The sequence below is a fragment of the Adiantum capillus-veneris genome, chromosome 6, assembly GCF_014529385.1.
Source record: "Adiantum capillus-veneris isolate H3 chromosome 6, ASM1452938v2, whole genome shotgun sequence".
NCBI lineage: Eukaryota > Viridiplantae > Streptophyta > Polypodiopsida > Polypodiales > Pteridaceae > Adiantum > Adiantum capillus-veneris.
The window spans coordinates 4,949,357-4,977,103 of NC_140936.1; the positions used below are offsets into that span (position 1 = coordinate 4,949,357).

At 48.9% G+C, this 27,747-nt stretch overlaps 1 protein-coding gene across 2 annotated transcripts in view; it reads left to right on the forward strand.

The window, feature by feature from the left end:
• Nucleotides 1-14,752, forward strand: part of LOC147455080 (phosphatidylinositol-3-phosphatase SAC1-like) — a 148,229-nt gene extending 133,477 nt beyond the window's left edge. For both annotated transcript variants that reach the window (XM_086513926.1, XM_086513925.1), the window contains exons 14-15: nt 13,209-13,305; nt 13,390-14,752. In XM_086513926.1, coding sequence (XP_086370052.1) covers nt 13,209-13,305; nt 13,390-13,602 — 310 coding nt within the window. In that variant the 3' untranslated portion in view covers nt 13,603-14,752. The remainder of the gene's footprint in view (nt 1-13,208; nt 13,306-13,389) is intronic.
• Nucleotides 14,753-27,747: the final 12,995 nt, after the last annotated feature.

A 27,747-nucleotide genomic window follows, 5' to 3' on the forward strand; every position in this document is an offset into this window, starting at 1 on the left:
CGGAATCGCCGAGAAAGCGAGTAAACCTGTAATCGAAGAAATCCCAGTGGCGTCGGAGGTCAATGCTTGTCAAACCACGAGGGATAGCTGCAAGAGAAGATGTCTGAATCTGCAGAGGGGGCCGCATGAAGGGCTGACCCTCTCTCGCTAGGCGACTCGTGGCAAAGGCGCTGCCAAGAGATCTCCTAGCCGCCGGCGAGGGGCCAGTCTCCTGAGCCGACTGTGGTACTGAAGCAGGAGGAGGGGGAGAAGGGGCTGGGGGGGGCGGGGGAGAGGAGAAGCGGGGTGGGGCGACAGAGACATGGGGGGGGCGAGGAGGGGAGTGAGCGGGAGCAGAGGGCGGGGGAGGGCATGAGGAGGAGGAGGGGAGATCGGAAGGCGGAGCGGCTGGCGAGGGTGAAGCGGAGGTGGTGGCTGGCGTACGGGGCTCCTCCTGCTCAAGAAGACCAAAGCGGTTTCCCGTGGGAACCCACTGCTGCTGAGTAGGCACCTGAGGGCACTCTGAGTGCCAGGCTGTCGCTGTGGCCCCTGGTGTCGACTGCCACGGGCTTGCTGCCACCCCTCCTCCGCTGGAGCCCCAGGCTCGGAGGGTGGCGCTGAATCTGTGCTCTGTCTCGCTGGCTGTGGCTGCGGCCCAGCCTTGGCAGGCTGGGGCTAAGGCTGAGGTGCGGGTCGTGGTCTCCTCCGTGGACAGGCCTTCGGTAGGTGGCCCATCTGTCTGCAAATGAAGCACTGGTTCGGGAGACCCGAGTACTCCACACTCTGTCTAAACCAACCCCCACTTACCCGAGGCAGCAGGATGACCTTCGGGAGCGTATGGGTATCTCTGACCAAAACTCGAACTGAAGGGATGCCAGCGGCCTTGGCAGCGACTGATGTTGCCGTACGAGGTGTCTCCAGGACAGTTCCGATGGCGGAGCCAATCCTGGAGAGAAGTGGAAGGTACTCCCTCAGTAAACCCGGAAAGCAGACTAAGATGGGGATGTCCGCCTCCTCTACTAGCACATCCGAAGTCGGGTCAAAACCATGTCGCCACTGTCAAAAGTGGGCGCGTGATGCTCGGATGGCCAATGGACTCATAGCTATGACCTTGGAGGCCATCTCGGAAGTCTCGAACTCAATCTGGTAGTACCCCCGTCCGAGAATCTGGACATCCAAGATCTTGCCCACCTCTGCGAGGAGGCGGGCTTGGAGAAGGTCTCGCAGCTCTCCTCTGTTGGGACGAGTGCCGAGAACCTTGCAGATGACAGAAGTCGCCTGCAAGGGTTCTACCTCTGCGGCAAGGCTCGCTTGCTCTGTCGGCGAAAGAGCAAGTCGAATGGTGGGCTCAGCGGGGTCGGGCGAGGGGGCTTCAGGGGAGTCCCTCTGAGGTGAAGCTGGAGCCTCCATCTGTGTCTACTGTTGAGTCGAAGAAGTGGGCGGTGAAGGAGAAACCTACAAACAAGTCAGCCAGGCACTTTTTCCGAAGAGAAAGTGCTGCCGAGCCAGGTGCAGAGGGCCTTCGGGAGCGAAGAGGATGGGGGGGGGTGATGGGGAGACAGCGAGGGCGAAGAGGGCAGCCGTGCAATGTGCGGGTGCACAAGCAGCAGCGAGCGGGGGGATGGAGCGGGGAAGGCAAAGCGAGAGGAGGGCAGCCGGCTGCGGCAGCTTGGGGCAGCGTGCAGACAGGGGGGGGCAGCGGGCTGCGGCAGCTTTTTGGGCAGCGCGCAGATGGGGGGGGGCAGCGGGTGGGCTGAGAGGCAATGCGCAGGGGCTGAAGGGGGTGGGGGGACAGAGTAGGGGCAGCGGGGGGGGGGGAAGGGAGGCTAGCGATGGCGCAACAGCAAGGGGGGGGGGGGGGGGGGGGGGGGGAGCAGCAGTAGCGAGCAAGTCAGGGCAGTTAGATTTTCTACGATGTTGTATGTCCGAATGGAATTTTTTTGCTACTAATTCTCACAAAAGCTCATCCAAATTAGAGAAATGAGCAGGTGTGTACTGGTGATGCTGGCGACTATGCTGGAGATTCGCTCGAGAGTACGCCGAAGATGCATCACCTTAGTCTGCTGGCTCTCTGAAACTGGCAAGGAGAGTAAAGACTGCACTGTATCCTTCGCCACTTTTTCTTTGATCTTCTTTTTCTTGGTAACTGTAGGGTCAACCTGAATACTTACAGATTTTCTTTTCCCCTTCGAGGTTCCCTGTGGATCCTCATCCACTTCGTCGAGGCTAACATATATATTTATGACCCATGCCAAGAGAGGTGCTGCAAAACATTTGAAGCTTAACTGCACAGATCGCACTTGGGCCCGAAATCGTTTAGCCCTAGACTGTAAAGAGGTAAAGAGAATCTAGTGGAATCCACAGGGTATGGTGTGGATCAAATAGCAGACGCTGTCGTAGTGAGAGAAGATAGTGGGAAGATCACCTTTTTCTTTATCTTCTTTGGCTTCTCTAGCGAGAAAGTAATACTTGAAGATTGCCAGAATCCGTTTGTTCCTTTCATAGTTTGGGTGATCCGAACTTAGTAGTTCTTGACATGCTTGAATTGTAGCATCCTTGGACAGCTTAGAAAAAGTGCGTGTAGCCGGCTTCACAGATGGAAAGCTAGTCATACCCATGGCATGGCCAAGCCTTGTAGCTGTCAACTTATGGCCCCTTACCTTGGGAAAATCTTTTAACATTTGATGTATCATCTCCGCAGGAACAGTGGTAGGTAGATCGGCACCGGCCAATGCTGTGAGACCCAGAGTTTGCAGCTGAGCATTGGAAAAGACCTCGCTCAGAGATGGTCGAGGCTGCTGTAAATAAAAATCCAAAGAGAATGCTGTGCGATTTTTGGATGTTGCAGGCCTCTTGATTATATGACTCATGATTGGCTGTTTACCTTTCTTTTGAGTTGATTTTGTATGGTCCTCTTGATCACTCGAAGCATCTGACTCGGAGTGTGCTTCTGACTCAGATGGCGAGTCTGCTTTGTAGCTTTCATCATTGGGGTCGCTGGAAGTTATGTCATTCAAGCCGTGGCTACTGCTTGCTGACATCTCCTCACTCTGGGATTCTGCAGCCACAGCTTTGTTTTTTCTCAACAATTCTTTTTGCTTGCTACCACCTTCTGTCTGTTTCTTGCTACCTACTGCCATAGTGAGTATAGTTTGAAGATTGTATCAGGTACAAGACCCCCGACACTAGCAGGAGGTTGATGTAGAGAGCAGTAGATTCGATAGGTGCGGTTTTGATTTTTTGGGTAGAGTCAAGTGGTGTTAGCTTGGGGCAATCCCAGTAGGGACGAGGCACAGAGTGGTGGTAGGAGGGCACCTATAGCGCAGATAGTGTGTCGTGCTCTCTACAGTGGGTGCTCCTCAGTGCAATGTGCGTGACAATCTCACTCAAAACAGACTGACAACAGGAAACAATGGACAACAACTGAGCTCACAGAGACACAACAACAACAGACCACAACAAATGACTCGACTATCTCAAAGAACTGATACAGATTCTGGCGTGGCAGCACACTTAGCTCCAGCCCAGAACTCTCAGGTACAATGGGGTATCGAGGCTCAGATGTGCAGGGATGGTGAATACGTGCTCTGTGTATAGATTCACTCTAGACAACTACGTGACAGATAATACTAATGACCCAAAACCACTACTCATATGTACAACCATAAAGAGAGTTAGTACAGTTTGGACTTTACAGTTGGTCTTTGGTTGGTCAGTTCACACTAGACGGACTCGCTGGGCAGGGATACGTGGCAGGGATACGGTGGTCTAGTGGACATCGTAGCCAAGTCACCACCAGCACTCAGTGGAGATAGACTTAGGTGCTGTCATTTATGAGCCATTGGTGGCTCTTTATGGTTGTATATATGAGTAGTAGCGGTTTGGTCATGGGGATTTTTACGTAGTCGTTTAGAGCGAGTCTATACACAGAGCACGTCTTCACCATCTCGGCACATCTGAGCCTCGACACCCCATTGTACCTGAGAGTCCTGGACTGGAGCTGAGTGGGCTGCCACGCCAGAGTCTGTATCAGTTCTTTGAGATAGTCGAGTCATTTGTTGTGGTCTATTGTTGTTGTTGTGCCTCTGTGAGCTCAGTTGTTGTCTATTGTTTCCTGTTTTCAGCCTCTTTTGAGTGAGATTGTCACGCACATTGCACTGAGGAGCACCCACTGTAGAGAGCACGACACACTATCAGCGATACAAGTACCTAGTTCTCCACCCACTCTTGGGCATTGATGACGTTAGTGAGGATGTGCCACTATAGAACTAGGAACAGAGTAGCTAGCTGCCACGCACCAGCATCACTCCGCCACATTTGTAGCAATGGAAGGATCTGAGAGTCGCCGAGAGTGCCATAGCAGATCGAGATGCTACGATTTTCGCATTACAACAAGCATTGAAGATTAAGTCAAAGATCATTGACGACCTAAGAGCACAGCCATCAGGATTTCAAGAGTTGCTTTTGTATGGTAATAGGTTTACACAGGTTCTCGTGGGATATAGATGGACTTGGCCAGGGACACAGGTCCAGACTTCTGCAGGGTATGCAGGAGTAGCAGGTCCCTTTCAGCAGTTCTTGGGATCTTACACAGCCAGCGACACAGGTCCAGACACCTGCAGGGTATGCAGGAGCATCAGTAGGTCCCTCTCAGCAGTTCTTGGGATCGTACACACAGCCCCCATCCCAGTACTATACTTCTCAGGGTGCTCAAGGTCAGGTACCACAGGTGCAGAGCGTTCCTTGCTATGACGGTGTTGCTGGTGCACACCGCCATGGTTGTGTCACTGGGCATCTTGAGTACACTTCAAGGCAGGTGCTTCCATCCGCTGTGCAGCAGGTGGCTGCTCCAACAACCACAGGGAGCCAGTTTGTTCAGAACATAGTCAAGCAGCCGCAGCGTTACACAATCGATTTTTTGAGCCCTCCCCATGACGTCGAGACTTTTGGTGCAGCAGTGGCGACGACACTTTCTCTTAGGTGACAGGACCGCACTACTTGCTACTCCTTTCATTGTACATATGGTTACTTTTTGCAGTTTTTCAGTGTTTGGCTCACCGAGACAGTGACGAGTCTTGTGGTGGGCAACCTGTAGCAGGGCTACAGTGTCACTTCACATGATAGACAGCGATAGTTGGACAGTTGGTTACAGTTGGTCTGGTTCACACTGGACGGATCCTCTTGGCTGGGGAGTAACACGTGGCAGGGTACCGACGGTGTCATTTATGAGCCGTCGGTGGCTCTTTATGGATGTATATACGAGTACTAGCGGTTTGGTCATGGGGATTTTTACGTAGTCGTTTAGAGTGAGTCTATACACAGAGCACATCTTCACCATCCCTGCACATCTGAGCCTCGACACCCCATTGTACCTGAGAGTCTTGGGTTGGAGCCGAGTGGGCTGCCATGCCAGAGTCTGTATCAGCTCTTTGAGATAGTCGAGTCATTTGTTGTGGTCTACTATTGTGCCTCTGTGAGCTCACTTGTTGTCTATTATTTCCTGTTTTCAGCCTGTTTTGAGTGAGATTGTCACGCACATTGCACTGAGGAGCACCCATTGTAGAGAGCACGACACACTATCTGCGCTACAAGTACCTAGTTCTCCACCCACTCTTGGGCATTGATGACGTTTTTTTTTTGTTTTTTTTTTTCCGAGAAAAAGATCCTTCTATTAGTTAATGAAAGCTGCCTGTAGGGCTACAACCACCTCTGCAAGAGAGGGCTACAAAAAACATGATGGGGAGACTCTCCCAATGAAAGAACAACATTTATACAATGAGGCTGAATCAAGGAATGGGAGGAGGGAAGAGCCACACAGGTGGTCGGTAGTGCCATCTGAGCACACCCTGGACAATGGTATAGAAAGGCCCAGGGCGCCAGAGTCGAAGGAAAGCCTCGCGGCGCTGCCGCATGCGGTCGGAGCTGCCTTGTAGCCCTCAAGCTGTCCTCTGAGAGTATGGATCAGCTCTAGCCAGAAGTCACGAACAGTCTCTGCTGGCGGCAGAGAGTGGGCCTCAAAAATGCGGAAACAGCGGGCCCGCCAAATGAACCAGTGTCAGGCCATTGTCGGGCCCATGAGAGTAGACCAAGCCGCTGCCCCCCAAGTGTATTGTCTAGCCGTGGAGAGAGTAGGCATCAGCCGAAGAACTCGTAGCCTCACCTGTTGGGCCGAGGGACAGTCCCAAAGACAAAGACACTGACTCTCCACCAACTGGTCATAGGCTACACATGTGGCCGAGAGACCACTATGCACAAGCCAGCTCCCTACTGCTGTAGCTCTTTGTGCAACCAGCCACTGAAACACAGTGACGCGCCTCGGCTGTCTGGAGTCCCACAGCCTCTGCCAAAAGGCTGCCAAGAACTCGACTGTGAGGCCCTCCTCCTGCCAATGACGTGCTGCAGCGGGGTGGGCCTCTCTCTGTGCTTCAAGTATATGACGTCCAAGCTGAACAGTGTACTGAAAGAAGGGGACTCCTGGGTGGTCTGCAGAAGAGAAGGGGTCCCTCCATAGCCACTCACTAGGATCCCACTCTACTCGTGCCAGTGGACAACACTCCCAAGCCCATAGCCTCCAGTGTCCAGTCTCAAGAGCTGCTGGGTTAGGGTCAATGACGCAAGTCCTCCCACAGATGTCCACAACTCGGATCCTTTGAAAACAACACTCTGCTACCTGCGGGGCCTCTACTGCAACTCGCTGAAATCGTCTCCCACCCTGAAGCTCGAAGAACAGGGCTGCGACAGTCTCTGAGCAGGCCCTGACTGAAATGAGAACCTCCAGTCGTGTGAAAGCTCCCATCCACCGGGGTGCTAGTGGCTCGAGAGGCGTGAGCTACTCAGCTGGAACTGACTCTGAGATGTCCCGACACATGCTCTGCACCCCTCTCATGCCCTGCAGCTGGAAACCCTGCACCTCCTCTGACAAACCAGTGAACTCTAGCCAGTCACCTAGAGAGCGCGCTGGACCTGTTGCCATGGGACCCCAGGAAACATGAGGCCGACTACCAACCAAGTGGCCTCTCTGAGTGCTAACCATGGGGTTCCAGACGAGGGGTTGCCGTAGGCGTTCCTCCGTGCACATCGGCTGTAGCTGCTTCAGGCCACGCCGCAAGAGCTCCCAAGAACGAAGCAAACTCACAGCGAAGCGGTCCTCCAGTCTCTTGCTCAAACCAACTCGGCGCATCTCTGTAAAGATCCATCTGGTCGAAGGTTGCCAAGGGCTTCCTGACTGAGGCACCCTGGCACGAAGCCTCTGCAACAAGAACTCCTTCCAGGGCTCCTCACCCGGAAGAAGTCCTCTGACTATGAACTTCCCCAGAAGGGCTTTGCTCTGTTGTGCTGGATCAATGATCCCAAGCCCTCCCTGAGAACAAGGAAGCGTGATGACCGACGAAGCCACCTTGGCTCCTGGAAGAAGTCCTCTGACTATGAACTTCCCTAGAAGGGCTCTGCTCTGCTGTGCTGGATGAATGATCCCAAGCCCTCCTTGAGAACAAGGAAGCGTGATGACCGACCAAGCCACCTTGGCTCAGGCCATCTGAGTGTCACGTCCTGACCAAAGGAAGTTCCTGATCAGCCTCTCTACCTGGCTGATACAAGAAATCCAGAAGATCCAGCAGGAAGTGATGTACCACATAGTCGCCAACAGCACCTGGTTGGCAACTACTACTTTGCTAGCCAGCGAAAGTCGTGCTGAGCTCCAATGTAACAGCTTTCTCTTGATGGACAGGAGAAGAGGAGCAATCTGCTGCTCGGGAGACAAGTCCAAACCAACCTGACAACCCAAGTACCGAACTGCAATCCCTGGGGGAATCCATGTGAAACCCTCTCCTGGCATCCAATCTGGCACAGGAGCACTACCAACCGAGAAAGCTACTGTCTTTCTCCAGTTGATCAGTGCGCCCGATGCACAGCAGGTGGTCTCCGGAGCCTGCTCACGTCTGTGAAGATTGGCCTCCTGGCCATCTAAGTACAAGGCAAACTCAGCATCCAGTAGCTCCTTTCCCCGAATAGGGAGTGCTAAGCCCTGAAGACCAACCTGTTGTGACACCAAAAATCTGCTCATCGCCTCCGCATAGAACAGAAAGAGAAAGGGGGCAAGAGGACAACCCTGTCTGACCGAGCAAGTGAGCATGAAGCGCTCACCTCTCCCCCCTACCAAAAGCACCTGACTGTGAGCCTGTCTGTACAAAGCTGACACCCCTTTGATCCAAGCATCTAAGAAGCCCATTCTGCTGAGAGTGCCCTTTAGAAAGTCCCAGTCAACTCGGTCGTATGCCTTCTCAAAATCCAGAAGAAGAATCACAAGGTCCTCACCAAGGAGCCGTGCCAAGGCAGAGGCCTCCTAGAAAGTAAAGATGTTGTCAAGGATACTGCGTTCCTTGACAAAACCTGTCTGAGTCCCATGTATAAGGCTCTCTAAAAGTGGCTGAATCCTCATACTCAAAGCCTTGGCAAGAATTTTGTAGGCTGAGTTGAGGATGGTGATGGGGCGCCACTGTCGAATCTCATCCAAGGACCCACCCTCCTTGGGAATGAGATAGATCAGGCCCTCACTCATGCTGTCAGGCATCACCCCTGTGTGCAAAATGTACTGAAAAGCACTACAAAGATCTGGGTCAAGCAGGTCCCAGTACTCCAAGAAAAAGCTGGGAGTCAACCCATCCTCACCTGGACAGCTACCATGAGGGAGGGCCCTAAGAGCTGTGTGTAGCTCCTCAAGTTGAAGTGGCATCTCAAGCCTCTGGCGCATCTCCTCTATCACAAGACATGGCATCTGTGCCCAAACATGCTCCCTGCATGCGTCCTGCCGCTCTGACGGAGGCTCAGTCGACAGTAACTCGCAGTAAAAGTCAGTAGCAACTGCACGCATATCCTCGGGCTCACAAGCAACTGACCCATTGGGCCTCCTCAAGTGAATGACCTTGGCATGCGAGTGTCAAGGTCCCACTGTCTCAAAAAAGGCACCAGTCACTCTGTCACCCACCTGAGTCCACTGAGATGCCTGTCGATGAAAGGCAAACTCATGACGCCTCTCCTCTGTGCTAGCAAGCTCCTGTCGAGCCTACTGTCATTGCTCCTCCAACCATGGACTGTCTGGATGCTGCTCCTACATCCTTTGTAGTGAAGCAATGCCTCGCATGAGACGTTGCTCCGCCTCCCTCGCTGCAGCCTGGCGAGCCAGAGACTCCTGAAGAAAAAAGTGCTAAGCTGAGCTAGGCCTGAGGCCACTCTGTCTGCAGGTGAGACCTGGCTGTCCATGCCCTCTATCCAAAGAGCCTCTACCCTCTCTCTGAGTGCTGAGTCCAACAAGACCCTCTCTGGGATGCGAAGCATCGTGCTCCCAATCCTCTGCCTGTCTGCCACCGTGAGGATCACTCGAGCATGGTCCGAGAAGGAAGTCCCTGCCAGGATGCCCACTGAACCCCCCAAGTCACTGAAGTGGTCACTAGTGTAGAAGCGATCTATCTGCGATAGATTCACTCCTCCCACTTTGCGGTCCGATCTAGAGAAGGCAAGATTGTCTGGGGGCCTCACAAAACCAGAGTGCTGCCATGTATCCGAGACCCTCAAAGTCATACAAAACCTCTCCCAAGCTGCCAACTCGACTCCATGCACACTAGCATGGCTGCCACCAATCCTGTCAGAAGGGTCCACTAACATGTTGAAGTCCCCTCCTACACACCAATGATCGACCTGCGGCAAAGACTCAACAATCTGTGACCAAAACTCTGCACGAGCACTTGCCACATTGGGTGCATAGATGTTCAGGAAGCCCACAAGGCCACCTTGAACCTGCATAGTAATCCATTGAGCCCTGCTTGGCACAATAATCCCTCTGTCCACAATGGCCTGTTGCAATGAGTCCGCAATAGTCATACAAACCCCACCCTGGATGCCTCCAGGTCCAAAAGCAGCTGACCAAAAGGTATCATAACGCCCACGCAAAATCTGACCACATCGCCGAATGCGGCTCTCACACAGATGGTGCTCCTTAAGCATAAGGAGATCAATCTCTCCTCCCACAAGGCAACGCTGAAGCTCCTGACGCAATCAGCCCCGCTGTCGCTGAAATTGGGGCCCACCTAGTCCCTGCACGTTCCATGAGACGATCCTCATGGGGAGCGAGAGAGAACAGATGCTGCCGCAGCAGCAAGACGGGCTATCTTCGAGGCAGGGCTTGGATGGGGAGTAATCCGCATCCGAGCGTCCTCTAGATAGGCGTGATTGCAGTGAGTGCCTAGCCCAAGCCCAAGCAGAGTGAGCCGTGCGTAACGCAACCTCCTCTGTCCAGGAGTCCTCATGAATGTATACATAGCAAGGCAAACACTGCGTATCGGCAAAGAAGTACACCACAATGTGCCTACATCCTACTGAGTCTGGGGGTGTCACCGCAAACTTGGCCAATGGCCACAAAATCTGCAGCATATCTGTAACTCCAAGTTCCCCCAATGTGGTGAGAGAACTCTAAGACCTGTGTATGCAACCATCCCACAACTGAGTCAAGGGACCACTCTGTCTCGGCCCTACCATGGAGGGGGAAGGAGAAACCAACTGCTGGGCCTCTGTCCCCCTAGCGGCAAGGAACAAAGCATGGACCCTGAAACAGACTGCCTCATGGTCTGCTGCGGAATCGCCGAGAAAACGAGTGAACCCGTAGTCGAAGAAGTCCCAGCGGCGTCGGATGTCAATGCTCGTCAGTCCACGAGGGATAGCTGCAAGGGAGGATGTCTGAATCTGCAGAGGGGGCCGCAAGAAGGGCTGACCCTCTATCGCTAGGCGACTCGCGGCAAAGGCGTTGCCAAGAGATCTCCTAGCCGCCGGAGAGGGACCAGTCTCCTGAGCCGACTGAGGAACAGGAGCAGGAGGGGGGGGAGAAGGAGCTGGGGAGAGTGGAGGAGAAGAGGGGCAGGATGGGGCGACAGAGGCACAGGGCGAGGTGGAGAGGCGACGGGAGCAGAAGGCGGGGAGGATGAGGCACAGAGGGGGAACTCGTGGGGGGGGGGGGGGGGGGGGAGCGGCTGTTGAGGGAGAAGCGAAGGTGGGGGCTGGCGTAGGGATCTCCTCCTGCTCAAGAGGACCAAAACGGTTCCCCGTGGGAACCCGCTCCTGCTGAGTAGGCACCTGAGGGCCACTTTGAGTGCCAGGCTGATGCTGTGGCCCCTGACGTCGGTGGCCACGGGCCTGTTTCCACCCCTCCTCCGTTGGAGCCCCAGGCTCGGAGGGTGGCTCTGCATCTGCACGCTGTGCCGCTGGCTGTGGCTGCGGGCCAGCCTTGGCAGGCTGGGGCTGAGGCTGTGGTGCAGGTCGTGGCCTCCTCCGTGGATAGGCCTTCGCTAGATGGCCCATCTCTCGGAAAATGAAGCACTGGTTCGGGAGGCCCGCGTACTCCACACTCTGTCGAAACCAACCCCCACTCACCCGAGGTAAAAGGATAACCTTCGAGAGCTTGTGGGTATCTCTGACCAAACCTCGAACTGAGGGAATGCCAGCCGCCTTGGCAGCTACTGATGTTGCCGTGCGAGGTGTCTCCAGGACAGTCCCAATGGCGGAACCGATCTTGGAAAGAAGTGGTAGGTACTCCCTCCGTAAACCCGGAAAGGAGACTGAGATGGGGATGTCTGCCTCCTCTACTAGAACATCCGAAGCTGGGTCAAAACCATGTCGAAAGTGGGCACGTGATGCTCGGATGGCCAGTGGACTCACAGCTATGACCTTGGACGCCATCTCGGAGGACTCAAACTCGATATTATAGTAACCCCGTCCGAGAATCTGGACATCCAAAATCTTTTCCACCTCTGCGAGAAGGCGGGCCTGGAGAAGGTCTAGCAGCTCTCCTCTGCTAGGTAGATGACTGAGGTCGCCTGCAATCGCTCTACCTCTATGGCAAGGCTCGCTTGCTCTGTAGGCGAGAGAGCAAGAGCAAGTCGAATGGTGGGCTCAGTGGGGTCGGGCGAGGGGGCTTCTGGTGAGTCCCTCTGTGGCGAAGCTGGAGCCTCCATCTGTGTCTACTGCTGTGGCGTAAGAAGGGGACGACGGTAGGGCGCTACAATTGGGCGCGTCAACACTGCTCCAAGGAACTGAAACACTGCCGAAAGTGCCGAACTGCAAGGAGTAACCGAGGAGAAGGACCCAAACGGGCGGACGAACGGGCCGAGGCGGGGGGAGGGGGGATTTTTTTTTTTTTTTTTTTGGCGGGCTGTGGCAAGCGGGCAGGGCTGAGGGCGGGCGGCGGCAGCTGGGGCTGGGGGTGGGGGCGGCAGCAGGGGCTGAAGGCGGGCGGACAGGCCGGGACAGGGGCAGTGCGAGGGGCGGCAGCGGGCAGGCGGGAGGGGGGAGGCAGCCGGCAGGAAGGCCAGGCTGCGACGGGCAGCGCTGGGGGGTGGGTAGCGATGGCGCAGCGAAGAAACACAGCAGTAGCGAGCGCGCGTATCAGGGCATTGATGATGTTAGTGGGGAAGTTCTAGTATTTAGTCAATATTATGCATGATGAAGTTGATAGTTATATTGTCTTATGGGTAACTCCTTCATAGGTGAATTTGGGCTCTTCTTGGATTTATCTAGGTACACGTACATATTAAGTAGTTCTCTATTCCTCTGCCGTCCAAATGGGTGAATGGTTTTTACAGAGTTGCCCAAGGAAAATGATTGTGGAAACTAAGGTCAATGAGTTGGGCATTTTTGAGGATCCATTTGACAATTTTTCACTCATCACTTGCATGTGATTAAGTGATTGACATCTCGTGCTGAATGCCAGAATCCCAATTTTTGTAGTACTTCAATTCCGGAGTCCACTTTTCATAAATCAAGTGTTCCCAAGTTCTTGCCTTTTTAATGAAGTCATGAGACTTGCCCAATGAAAGATTTGAACCAAACTACAAAACTTTGTAGTGCATTCTCCAGCAAGAAGTAAGAAAGTGAGGCTCAAACCACTCATTAAGCACTGGAATTTTGTTGGCCATTGTGGCACTCTGTACAATGAATTTTGTTTCAACAAAATAATTATGTCTGATTGTGTGTGGGAAAATTCAAGCTGGAATCTAAAATAATGCATGGCTGCTGTTGTATCTGTATTACTTGCTCCTTTGAAGCATTGCTTTTACTGGAGGAAAAATGCGTCGAACGAAATGTGTAGACTGCGTGTAGCCCAGCATGAGCTCCTGGCATCTTTTGCGATTTTCTGTTTCTTAAGGTTGAAACTTGACTCTTTCAGCTATATGACCAATTTGCAGGTCTTTTCCTCTAAAGAAAAGCCAGATGTTCTCTATCCCTATTTTGATCATTCCAGAGACTGCAGGGAGTGATGATTTCGACCAACCTTCCATCGAGGTAAGCATGGCTCAACATTCAGCTTCTTAGAGTACATTGGATATCCTAAAGGTTATTAAGCTCTTTAATCCATGCTCTCTCTAGGAAAGTTTTGAGAATCCAGAGGAGGAAATGAAGGAGCTACAATTTGCGATTAGTGATGTCAGAATGAGTCAAAAGGAGCATCATCCTTCGGAGGAAGAGGTGTGCATCAAGGGATCTCTCAATGTACAAAGTCAGTGCTTACGGAAACATTCACTTGATTATTCAGAGATGTTCTTAAGCTGGATCCAAAGTGGCCACACATGTTTCCTCTAGACATGGCTGCGTTATTTGCCGGCAACATGCCAGATATGTCACTTGCAGACTAGTGGAGTGTTACAACGTGAAACAGCAGCAGTACAACCAAAATTTCACTAAGCAGGTTCACATGAGAGGAGATGTTTGGATTCTGTTCATACATATATATGGCGGATATCGGTCAGATTCGCCAATTAAGAGAAGTGAGAGACATGCAGCATCCTAGCAAAGAGGTGTTTGCAGCTTAAAAACAGCCAGGCATCATAGTCACATACACTTCAACCTTGCATTAGCGTCAACCTTGCGTTAACAAAAGGTCAGGCTGAGGATTAATTTGGATTGTTAAGCATTTAACAAGCCATGGGTGCGTAATGATGGCATTTAGCAAAGCAGTGTCCATATTGTACATCATTATATTTTTGCTGATTATGCAAGGTGAAGTGTAATATATTGAGGAGGCAGTGTGTGCATATTTGGAGCAACAAGCAATAGTGAGCAAAGTGGTGGTCAAGGAGGTGTCCTTGTGTGTATATACGTATGGGGCTATATCAGCTCAATTTCAGAGGGCTGGGCTCTTCAGAGTGTGTGCATGTTTTGGCCATCAGTAAGTTGGAAATGCAGCTAATTGAGGATCATATTAGTTCAGGTATGACTTGGAATGAGAGCCCAGATACAATGTGAAGTTACATAGTCGCTGAATGCTTCAAACAAAGGATTTCACAAATGAGGATTTACCTTCAAAAATGGGTTTGTTATATGCTTCATGTCAGATGATTTAAGGAACAGATATTGTTGCAATAAAAGGAGGATACATAGTGCTGCTGAGAAACCAAACCGAACCAAAGGCAAAGCATTTGATGTGGAATTGACAAACTAAATCCTACTTCAAAACCACAAATGGGTTTAGGAGAACACAAGTATCTTGCGTTGGAGAGGATGTAAAGCGCATTGAACTAAAGTGTTTATGTTAAGAGTACATCCAGTAAGAACAGACATACACATTCCATTCAAAGGCCTATCTAAGAATTCATGGTTTGGGTTGTAGAGATGATGTATGCTAAGGTTTGTCAAGGTATATGACTTGCAGTCCTTCAAAAGCTTGCCATGTATCTTGATCTTCTCCCTTTATAATCTTTCATATATGCGGCCATACGCGGGCGCTTCCTTTCATCGTCTAGAACTTCTAGATTAGTGTTTATGTTGCTTGATGGTGATAGTTGATTTGCTGTGTGGCCTGGCATATGCTTAGATATGCATTATGCAAGAAGCATCCTTACACAAGCAAGTCTTGAACAAAACAGTAAGTCAATGAGGAGCTTGCATAAAGACAGTGAAGTCGAGATCTCTTTTGTGATTTGAGTTAGATGCACTGCAATATTACACAACCAAAGACATGCATTCTTGAGGTATTTAAACTTTAACTACATGTCCTTTATATACTCGGCATGCTGTACGTAGCAATGCTTTTTGGTGCAAAAAGTTTAAGGCGTTACGTTTTAGTATACCCGGTTGCTTTTGGGCATGGTGCTTATAAATTGGCACGTTGAGGGTTACTTCTGGCATAGTAGTGCATTCTTGTGCAATTGCAAAGTCACTCCTCGGCAATTGTACTCTATGACAGGGGTCAGTGCATTTGGACGTGGCACTCAGCCACTTCGTATTTCGCCTCACATGGATTTTTCAAGTTCATTTATTCTTTCACTTTTGTTGAAACATTTAAATGTTATTATAAGGACGAATCAATTTGGCAAGTAGATCCCTTATCATGCATACATGGCAAGGGGTTAGTTTCCCAAGGCCTAGCTTGTGGGCTATCCCCAAAGGCGTGAGGGCAAGTGAAAACAAGGCCCATATTATCTCAAAGGGGAATAAATGGATGGGAGGACAGAATAACCTATACTAATGAGTTTTATTAAAAAAGCAACAAGCTTTGCTTGAATCTTTATTTGTAATTTGATTGAATTTTGGATTCAAGGGATTTATGTAGGAAATCTATCTCATCATAGCAATGTATGGAGTAGAGTTGCTTGTGATCATGTTAAGAAGGGCTACCTCTTTCTTGAAACAATTGAAAGGAAGATGACCTTTAATTTTGTGAATGTTGCAAGTCTTTGATGCTAGACAATCTTTTGCTATGTGTCCTTTTTTGCCACACTTGAAACAAGTTCTATTATTAGAACTAACTAACTGCAAAAGCTCCTCTCCCTGAAGTGGCATTCCTCCCTTGCTCCTCAGACATTAAAGAGTTGATTATATCTTAGAAATCCGGTGTTGGATCCTTCTTGGTTACTATATGGTCAAAGCTAGGTGATAAGGATGTTTCCTCGTTTGGTACTGCACTATTCACATAAGCTAGTTGTGTGGTCATGCTTTTAAGGCGATTGACCAAGCTTGTAATAGCTACATTAGGTCCCATTTTTTATTTGTATAGATCCGCCTTCAAGCTCACTTTGCTCTTCTTTTTCCTAGCTCCAAATTTTTTTTCTAGTCTTTCCATGCAACTGACAAGGTTTCACAACTATGGTAAAGTGTGCATCATTGTCATGTAGTGTAGTCATTATGATTCCTAACGGTTGTTCTTTGTCCAAGTTCTGTGCGCTCATTGTCCATGTCTTTACATATGCTCCTTTACTAGATGGGTTGGTGATTGTTGGCTTGACTATTTTCCATAGCCCCTTTTTTATTAAGTAGTCTTTCAATTTGGTTTGCCAAGTGTGAAAGCCCTCGTCGTTAAATTGTCTAAGCCCTTTCTCTTTTATTGCACCTTGGAGTGGTTTTAGCACTTGGATTCAATACCAAAGCCAATGTCTAAACTCCTCACAAGCCCTTAATATTAATAGATATGTATTTGAAGACGTCATTGTGCTTGAATGCATGAAATTTTTTAAATAAAATTGTTCATTCCTGAGGAAGAGGGAGAGAAAATTTCATTTCTGAGATGTGAAACTCCTCTTCACTTAGAACAAATCTACTCTTTGTTGGAATTAGGGTTGCACGAAAACACACAGCTTGGAGAAGACGAAGGAAGCTCAAGGCACAAAACAGAGAGTGTTTTATGCCACACATGTGAATCTGCAGCAATCGACATGCATGTATCATGGACATTAGGATTATAAGTGCACTTTGCACTAAAAGCCCATTCTGCATCAACATCAACATCACAGTCTCCTTTCACAAAAGACTCAACAATAGCTGTATTTGTAGTGGAACCAGCCTCTTGTTTCTTAGCCTCTTTGGCCTTCAACTTAGCACACTGCTTGATCAAGTGATCATTAGCTTTACAATAATGTCAACGTATCTTCCTTTTGTCCTTATCACGAGAATTTTCAGACAAGTTGTTGCCATCAGAAGCATTAGGAACATGTGATTTTCCACTCGCAGAAGAACCATAAGAAGTAGCCGCATTGTTGTTACAACCTTTTCTTTGAGCATCATTAAAGGAATGTTCAATTGCACACTGTCTAGTCCCGTTTCTTCTGGAAAGTGACTCTTGCACTGGCAATGTGTATAATGCATCAAACTTGACAACTTCAGGATTTCCTTGGGTCATAAGTCTCCAAGTACTAACAAAAGTCTGGTAAGAATCATATCAGAAACGAGCTCGTTGTCTCACTGCCTCCACCCCCCCCCCCCCCCCTCTTGTACATTTCCTGCAGCCCATCTCCCTCCCCATTGCTCTCTCTCTCTCTCTCTCTCTCTCTCTCTCTCTCTCTCTCTCTCTCTCTCTCTCTCTCTCTCTCTCTCTCTCTCCCCACCCCCCAACCTACTCTCGCGCTGCCTTGCACTTTGTGTAGCAGCCAGCCAGCGCGCCCAACCCGCCACATCCCTCAGCCCCCGCCTTCAACCTCCTACCTACCCCTGTCCGCATTCAACCGCCTGAGCCCTCAGCCTATCCGCCCGCCCTTCTTCGACTCAGCAGCAGACACAGAATGGTGGCTTCTGCTCCACCATAGAGGGACTCCAGTGAACCATCTCGTCCGACACCATAGAGCTGACCCTTCGACTTGCTCTTTCGCCAAAAGAGCAAGCGATCTTGATGGCCAAAGTGGAGTGCTTGCAAGCCACTTCGGTTATTTGTAAGATCATTGGCACTCGGCCTAGTCAGGGCGAGGTTCGGAACTTACTACAGGCCTGTCTTCTCTCCGATGTGGGCAAGATCACCGATGCCCAGATCCTCCGAAGACAGTACTACCAGGTCAAGTTTGAGTCTGTAGATATGACGACCAAGGGGATTTCGATGAGCCCACTCGGCATCAGAGTAGCTCGAGCTTACTTCAAACGTTGGCATCACAGTTTTGATCCTACTACAGGCGTGCTCGAGGAGGAGGCAGACTTATCAATTTCGATCTGTTTCCTAGGCCTGAGGCGAGAGTACCATCCCCTCCTACCCAGGATTGGTTCCATGTTCGAGACAGTTCTAGAGTCTCTACGCACGGCAGCTTCAGTTGTGGCCAGGGCCGCGGGTCTACCTACTGTCCAGGTTCTTGTTCGTGACACACACTCCCTCCCCAAGGTGGTACTACTGCCTAGGGTAAGTGGGGGATGGATAAGAAATAGCGTGGAGTATTCGAGTCTCCCGTACTAGTGTTTCATATGCAGGCAGATGGTCCATATGGAAAAGGCCTGTCCTCGCAGGAGACCTCAACCCACAGCGCATGCGCAACCTCCCAAGGCTGAGCATGCCAAGCAGCCAGATACATAGGATGCACAGTTGGTACTTCGATCGAGACCAATGACCAGCCATCTGATGGTTAATAGCAGGTGCTTGGCCGCCGCCATCAGGGGAGAGCTCACCCCATTGCTCCTCTTGGTGGCCGACCTTTTGCAGCTCAGCAGCACTTGGTTCCGACTGGGAATCGTTTTGACCCCCTTCAGTAGGACCTGCCTGAGGAGGCCCCATCCACTTATGTTCCTCCACCGCCGCCTCCTCCCTCAGTCGCTGCCTCCCTCGCCTCCCCCCCCCCCCCCCCCCCCCCCCCACCTCCACCTTCGTCCCCCGCCCCTCCTCTATTCCTGATGGGGGCCACAACCTCGTCTCCCGATCCTTCCGCCACTCCTCCTCACACGCAAGGTACTGGACACGCTTCTATCGCGAGGCGTTCTCTTGGTAGTGCTTTCGCTACGAGCCATGTGGTGGCTCGAGAGAGACATCCCGACCTAAGGCCGCCTTTTTTGGTGCTCACTTCTTCCTTTGCAGCGGTCCCCAGAGGTCTGACCACCCTTGACATTCGCAGACGTTGGGATTTCTTCGACTACAGCTTCACTTGGTTTTTGGGTGATTCCTCTCCCGACTTGGAGGAGGCCAGCTTTCGAGTCCACGTCCTCTTTCTTGCAGCTAGAGGTAGTGAGGCCCTGGACACCGCGGTGGGTTTCTCCTTTCCATTGTGTGGTAGGGATATCACAGAGTGGACCCATCACATAGTCCTGGATTGGCTCTAGACCCAGGCTACTGAGTTCTCACACCACACAGGGGACTTAGCAATGACATATCTGGTGCAGACACTTTGGCCTCTTGCCAAGTTCAGCGTGACACCTCTAGATGCAGCGGGTTGCAGGCACATTGTGGTGCATTTGTTTGTTGACACTCAGTGCCCTCCGAGTTATGTTTTTGTGCATGAGGATTCTTGGACAGAGGATGTAGCCCTTCGGGCTACACTCTCGGCTTGGGCTTGGGCGGGATAGTCATTTCTTGCGCTCTTGTCTAGAGGTCGTTCGGATGCGGATTACTCCCCATCCAAACCGGCCTCAAAGATAGCGAGGTTGGCTTCTATGGAAGCATTTTTTTTCTCTCACTGACTACATGAGGATCATCTCATGGAATGTGCAGGAATTAGGAGGCCCCAATTTCAGCGTCAGAGGGGTCGGCTGTGTCAGGAGCTGCAAAGATGCCTTGTGGGTGGTGAGATTGGCATTCTTATGATGCAGGAGTATCATCTTTGTGAGAGCCGCATTCGGTGATGTGGTCATATTTTATGTGGTCGCTATGAGACTTTTTGGTCAGCTGCTTTTGAACCTGGAGCCATCTAGGGTGGGGTATGTATGACCATTGCGAACTCTTTGCAACAGGCCATTATGGGCAGGGGGATTATTGTACTAGGCGAGGCTCAGTGGATTACTATGCAGGTTCAGGGTTGCCTGATGGGCTTCCAAAACATCTACGCATCCAATGAGTGCACATGCAGAGTTTTGGGCTCACATTGCAGAGTCTCTCCCTCAGGCAGAGCAATGGTGCATTGGGGGAGACTTCAACATGTTGGAGGGCCCAACTGACAGGGTTGGAGGTAGCCATACTACTGTGCATGGAGATGAGTTGGCGGCTTGGGAGAGGTTATTTATAACTTTGCGGGTTTCATATGTGTGTTTCTTGGATAGATCGCTTCTACACTAGTGATCACTTCTGTGACTTGGGTGGGAATGTTGGCATTTTGGCTAGGACGTCCTTTTCTGACCATGCACCTGTGATCCTCATAGTGACTGATAGGCAGAGGAGGGGGAGCACAATGATGTGCTTCCCAGCGAGGGTCTTGCTGGACTCTGTGCTCAGAGAGCAAGTGGAGGCTCTTTGGACAGAGAGCTTAGACTTACAGGATTCTCCTCCTGATAGAGTGGCCTGAGGACTTGCTCAGCTTAGTCGGCTCCTTTTTCAGGAGTCTTTGACCTGCCCGGCTGCAGCGAGAGGGGAGGAGCAACACCTCTGACGGGGTGTTTCTTCCTTGCAGAGGATGCAAGAGCATCATCCAGACAGTCCTTGGTTGGAGTAGCTGTTACAGCAGTCTCGCCATGAGCTCATCAACACAGATGAGAGGCGCCATGAGTTTGCTTTCCATTGACAGGCATCTCAATGGACCCAGGTGGGTGACATAGTGACAGGCACTTTCTTTGAGGCAGTGGGACCTCGGCATACGCATGCCAAGTTCAGTCAGTTGAGAAGGCCCGACGGGTCAGTTTCTACAAAGCCAGAGGACATGTGTGCAGTTGATACTACTGACGTTTATCATGATTTACTATTTGCAGAGCCCCAGTCAGAGCATCAGGATGCATGCAGAGAGCAGGTGTGGACGCAGATGCCTTGTCTTGTGACTGAGGAGATGCATCAGAGGCTTGAGCTACCTCTACACCTAGAGGAGCTACAGACGGCTCTTAGTGCACTCCCCCGTGGTAGCTGTCCAGGTGAGGATGGCTTGACTCCCAGCTTTTTCTTGGAGTATTGGGACTTGCTTGGCTCAGATCTTTGTAGTGCTTTTTAGTACATCCTGCACACAGGTGAGATGCCTGTCATGAGTGAGGACCTGATTTACCTCATTCCCAAGGAGGGTGGATCCTTGGATGAGATTCGACAGTGGTGCCCCATCACCATCCTTAACTCAACCTACATTCTTGCCAAGGCTATGAGTTTGAGGATTCAACCACTTCTAGAGAGCCTTATACATGGGACTCAGACTGCCAAGGAGTGTAGTATCCTTGACAACATCTTTACTTTTTGGGAGGCTTCTACCCTCGCGCGTCTCCATGGTGAGGATTTGTTGATTCTTCTTCTAGATTTTGAGAAGGCCTACGACAGAGTTGACTAGGATTTTTTGGAGGGTACCCTACGTAGGATGGGCTTCTCAGATGCTTGGATCAGAGGGGTGTCAGCTTTGTACAGACGGGCACACAGTCAGGTGCTTTTAGCAAGAGGTAGAGGTGATCGTTTCATGCTCACACATTCGATCATACAGGGATGCCCTCTTGACCCCTTCCTCTTTTTGTTCTATGCTGAGGCGATGAGAAGGTTTTTGGTTTCACAACAGGTTGGTTTACGTGGCTTAGGCTCCCTATTCGGGGAGATGAGCTACTGGACGCTCAATTTGCAGACGACTCAACCTTGTACTTGGATGGCTAGGAGGCCAACCTACACAGGTCTAAGAAGGCTCTTGAGACTTTCTGTTGTGCATCTGGCACACTGATCAACTGGAGAAAGACAATCTCTTTCTCGGTTGGTAGTGCTCCTACGCCCGATTGGATGCCAGATGAGGGTTTAGGTGGATTTCCCCAGGGACTGTAGTTCGGTACTTGGGTTGTCAGGTTGGTTTGGACTTGTCTCCTGAGCAGCAGATTTCTCCCCTCCTTCTGTCTATCAGGAGGAAGTTGTTACATTGGAGGTCCGCATGACTTTCTTTGGCAGGCAGAGTTGTAGTGGCCAACCAGGTGTTGTTGGCTACTATGTTGTACATCACTTCTTGTTGGATCTTCTTGAGTTCTTGTATTAGCTAGGTAGAGAGGCTGATCAGGAACTTCCTTTGGTCAGGGCGTAACACTCAGATAGCCTGGGCCAAAGTGGCATGGCAGGTCATCACTCTTCCTTGTTCTCAGGGAGGGTTGGGGATCATGGACCCAGCAGAGCAGAGCAGAGCCCTTCTTGGGAAGTTCATCGTCAGAGAACTTCTTCCAGGTGAGGAGCCCTGGAAGGAGTTCTTTCTTCAGTGGCTTAGTGCTAGGGTGCCTCGGCCTCGAGGCCCATGATGACCCTCGTCTCGATGGATTTTCACAGAGATGTGCAGAGTTGGCTTGAGCACGAGACTAAAGAACCGCTTCACTGTGAGTCTGCTCCGATCCTAGGAGCAACTGCAACAAGGCCTGGAGCAGCATCAGCCTACTTGCATGGAGGAGCACCTGAGAACATCCCCTTGTTTGGAACCCCATGGTTAGCACTCAGAGAGGCCACTTGGTTGGTAGTCGGCCTCATGTTTCCTGGGGTCCCATGGCAGAGGGTCCAGCATGCTCTCTAGGTGACTGGTTACAATTTTCAGGCTTGTCAGAGGAGCTTCAGGGAATTCAACCACAAGGCATAAAGGGGTGCAGAGCATGTGTCAGGACATCTCAGAGGCAGTACCAAATGAGTGGCTGGCACCTCTCAAGTCAGTAGCGTCCAGATGGATGGGAGCCTTCACGCGACTGGAGGTTCTCATCTCAGTTCGGGCTTGCTCAAAGACGATACCCTCCCTGTTTTTTCAGCCATTGGGTGAGGGACGCTTACACCGAGTTGTAGTAGAGGCCCTGCAGGTGGCAAAGTGTTGTTTTCAGAGGGTCCGCGTGGTGGACATCTGTGGGAGGACTTGTGTCATAGATCCCGACCCAGCAGCTCTTGAGACTGGCCACTAGAGAATGTGGGCTTCGGAGAGCTGTCCACTGGCATGAGTATAGTGGGATCGTGGAGAGTGGCTATGGAGGGTTCCTTTCTCCTCTCGAGACCATCCAGGTGTCCCTTTCTTTCAGTACATTGTTTGCCTGGGACGTCACATACTGGCAGCACAGAGAGAGGCTCGTCCTTCTGCTTGGTAGCTTTTTGGGAGAGGTTGTGGGACTCCAGACAGCCAAGACGAGTCACTTTGTTCCAATGGCTGGTTGCACACAGAGGTACATCAGTTGGGAGTTGGCTTGTACATAGTGGTCTCTCGGCCGCATGTGCAGCTTATGACCATCTTGTGGAGAGTCAGCGTCATTGTCTTTGGGATTGTCCTTTGGCACATGAGGTGTGGCTTTGCTGATGCCAGTTCTTTCTACAGCTCGGCAGAACACTTGGGAGGCAGCTTCAGTTCATCTTACCAATTTCCATAGGGTTGTTTGACAGATGACATTAGAAGAACAATCGACAAAATCAGTGAGTTGGTATGCTGGATCAATTCAAAAGAGATAAGAGAAGACATCATCGATGCAACACGCTTAAATGTTGTTGAAGAAGTATGCATGGTGAAGAAGTACTTTCCAACAAACATTCTTACCATCCAAATGCATGTACTTGTGCATGTGTTCGATGAAATTGCAGTTGCTGGGGTAGTCCATAGCAAGAGGATTTTCTTCTTAGAGAGATTTATGAAGACTTTAAAGGGGTTTGTTCGTCAAAGGGCTCGCCCCTAGGGTAGCATGGCCGAAGGATGGCTTGTACAAGAGTCTCTTGTCCTCATCAGTGAATTTTTGGTCTCAATTGATCCAGAGATGCCCCCAATGTGAACTACTGAGGTCAATGTCAAGGTGATAGGGTTGCCTGCGCATCTTTTATATCCCAACAAGCTTGTTTTTCCATCGGCAAAACAACTCTAACATCAACAATCCTTGCAGCAAGACCTGCAACATCCTCAACATCGCCTACATCCTCAAAACCAGGACATACATCAATGCCCTGCACAATATTCTAGACACCCCTTTGACACAAGAACATGTTGCATCATGCAAGTCCACATAGGTTAATTGTCCCCATCCAATCTGTCATCAATAACAAACATCTTGAACACATCTTGACCGACGTTGTTGTCGGTCATGGTGAATGCCTGCACCTGATGTGAAAACTGCCCAAAAAGAGGAGAAACAAAGCGGGAACAACACGTGGTATATAGCATAAACCGTAGAAGACTGCAATAAGGGACCTGTTAAGAAAAAATGGCATTGACAAAAATTCTGCACAAAATGATGAAATAGCCTGCACAGTAACGAAGGCTGAAATGAGTCCGAATCAAAAGTTTGAGCAGTCTACACTCTTTGAGCTTTCCCCAAAAAAAAAAATCGACATGCGAACGCTCGCCAAAGCTCATAGAAATCGAAGAAAGTGAGCAGGAGCATGTTGGAGCTTCTGGCGACTAAGCTCGGGAGAACGCAACCTGCTCTGATAGCAATTGTTGGAATTAGGGTTGCAAGAAAACACACACAGCTTGAAGAAGACGAAGGAAGCTCAAGACACACAACAGAGAGTTTTTTACTTAGTGTGCGATGGAAAGATAGATAGCCCTAGAATAATGGATGTATATACAATGGACGGGGGAAAAAACCGCCTAATGAGGGAAAAAATGCCTCGGAGGTCCTAAGTGTGTTCACACACATCACTACCACATGTATATGGTAACACTCTTCACTAGGGAGTAGTGGGAATGCATCCTCCTTGTTCTAATCGACATTCCTTTGAGGCCTTGTAGACTAATCTTTGAGTGATTGGGAGTTGAAATCTTGAAATGTTTAGAAGACTTGAAACCTTTTGAAGATTCAAATCTGAATGTTTGAATATCTTCTTTTAGATCTTTCATAGCTTGAATATCTTCTTTTAGATCTTCCATAGCTTCTTTTAGAATGCTAGCTTAGGGTGGTGGTACCCCCTTGTGGGAAGACACCCTTGAAAAAGGGGTTATGGGCACGACATGTAGCACTCCGGACAGGCATGCAAACTGCGGGCAGGTGCAGGCTGGGTAGGTGTGGTCAGCTCAAGCAACGAGCAGCCTTTTTTTGTGTATAGCCCCTCAGAAAGTCAAAAAGGGACCCTCAGAATAGGTATATTTCCCACGTTTGTTAAAATAATTGAATGGTTTGAACCTCTTACTCTCCCAAAGATATTCTTGGCATTACATGCCATCAATCATGCACACGTGCATGCGCACACGCACACACACACACACACACACAGAGGTTTTTGAGCTGCTACAAGTTTCGATGATATCTATCTATGCCCACACATGAGTTTTGAATACCAATTGTTCCAATAGAAGAGATTGAAGAAGATTCTTATAATGGAAGAATGCACACACAAACTACTCCATTGAAATCATAAGTAGAGATACTTATTATGCAAATGGAAACATATACACATGCACTAATCAATGGAAATTTCACCAAGGAGGGTAGTGGCTTATGGATTTCCATGAACTTGCCCACACTTGGCTAATTGCATATGGATTAGTAGGAAGCTTATTATGCTACTTAGATTAAGAGCTTAGTGTTAGGATCAAGGATTACGAGATGCTAATCCCTCATAGGCTCCTATACCACTCGTTAAGATTAGGAAGGATAAGGAAGAGAAGCATTCATGGTGTTGGCATACTAATGACTTGCTAATTACACGATGGAATTATAGTAGAATGGAGAAAATACTAGGTTGATACTATCATAAAGTGTGTACAAAAGAGCTCATTACATAGATCTAGTACACGCTTCTCATCTGGAATCACTGATGACATCATACCTTGGGTGCCTTTTCCACAAGTGACCACATGTTTCTTTGCCACCTGTGTATCCCACTAGAATAGAGGTGTTACACACATGCTTAGTCTAAATCCCCAAACCCTTACAACTTTCAATTTGAAAAGCTTGTCCATATTTTGCAGTATAGTTTGATTTTTATGCTCGTATTAAAAAAAAAAGTTAACTAGAATGGCTTTTGATAGGAACATGATGAGATGGAAAAGGAGTTGCCTTTAGAGACACATCATGCTAACACTTGAGAAACAACTATGAAGAGTGGAAAGTTTTTATTGAAGAAACTTTGAGAACTTTGTTGGATTAAATGCAAAAGATAAGAGAAAATAAACTTAATTAAAAAGACAACCAAAGAAAGAGAAGATGCAAGGTATATGAGTATAGTCATGATGGGGAGGCAAGATCTGGGAATATGTTGGCCAAAGAGCCAAGATAGCAAATCAAAGACCTAAAACCCCAAAGTACAGTGGATCCCTAAATAATTACTTTGTAGATGTGGTTGAGCAGTGGCTCTCAAAATGGATAATTTTTTTAATTTGTGTGAGATACATGATGGGGAGGCAAAGGTTCAGGATGCCACATACAATTTGCTAGTTGTAGTAGACATGCGATAAGATGAACAAGATAAACTTGTGCAACTACTTGGCCAGATTTGAAAGCTATGTTTAGCAATAACTTTGTACTCGACGATGAACGCGCTGGAGCTTTCAATGCATGGTTTTTCATGTCGCATAAAATTTTGATTGTGCAAAAATATGCAGATAAACACACAGAGGTAGTGCTTAAAGTTATATACTTGATTTTCTAAAAGTGCAAAAGTTTACAAAAACTCTATGTCCTTTGGTGTTAACACTAGAATGGTAACATGACACTTTTATGTCCTTGGACACTTTTGTGTCCTATTAAGTGACCATTTTTCTTGAATTATTTGAAGAGTATGAAAATGATTTTCTAGGTGCTATATATCCACAAATTTGCCTTATGAGTTGAAAAAAACTTAGCATTTTTTTTGGAGTATCTATCTCACCATTAACCTAACTCTTGCACAACATTTTTGAACCTAAACTGTGTGAAAAAACGGGTCCTGTTTTTGGCTTTTTTTTCAATTTTTGGCAACTATACCACTCTAAACTTCATGTTTGTGAGGTTTAGATGTCTAGAGGTTAGGCCTTCATAGTTCTCAACATGTTTTGATGCTTGTAGGGAGAGCTAAGTGTAAAAATTGAAAGTTATGACCAATTTACAAGAATTGCATAATCCAGTTTTTTGGGCAAAATTAGCACTTTAGTGATTTTTTTGGTGGCTTTCTTGATATCCAAATTCAATTTTGATTGTGTTAGTGTAATGTATAACATAAAGCTAATCTTCCTGAGTTTTGGGGGACCTAATATGCTATATAGCATTGTATATGATGATGGTTGAGTTTTTTGATTGCTGAACAATACGATACATTTTAGAGTAGCAAGTATAACTTTCTCAATATTGCTAGTTTCTTAGGCATTTGTGTGTATTTTGTAGGTAGTAACCATATCTAATCATAGACTACAAACTTGGCTAGATATTGAGTAGTTTCTATGGGTTTCTAGAGGTCATAATGCTAAATCCAATTTTTTCATGTTTGGTGTATTCAGCACTTTATCATTGCCCCCAAGGTTCCAATTTTAAGAGATCCATTATCCTTTTGACATGATCCATGGCTCCTTTTGAATCCAAAGGCCCAAAGGTAACTAAGAAAATATGTATGTAGTATTTGTATTGAGCATGACTATAGAAACTTTGATGATAGGTCCGTAGAATGGCAAAAATGCAACTTTTTTGTACCTATTGTTTTTGCCCAAAAAAAAATTAGTGAGGTAAAAGCAACCATATGTTTTGGTCACCAACCCATTGAAGTTAACAGGGCATTTTATCTCATGTCCTACAAAAATCCCCACTCTTATTTATATGCAATCAATCGTAAGAAATTGCTATTTTGGGCAAAATGCACTGGTCCATCAACTTTGGAGGCTTGTAGTGACCAAGGGATGAGAAAAATTACAAGTTTCTCATTTTTTTCCATATGTAGTAGTTATTGAACTATAAGCTCATGAAAGGATTTTTCAAAATGAGTGGATCTACTATGGTTTTGGAATTTTTTTCCAAAACCCTGAAAGGACACTTTTATGT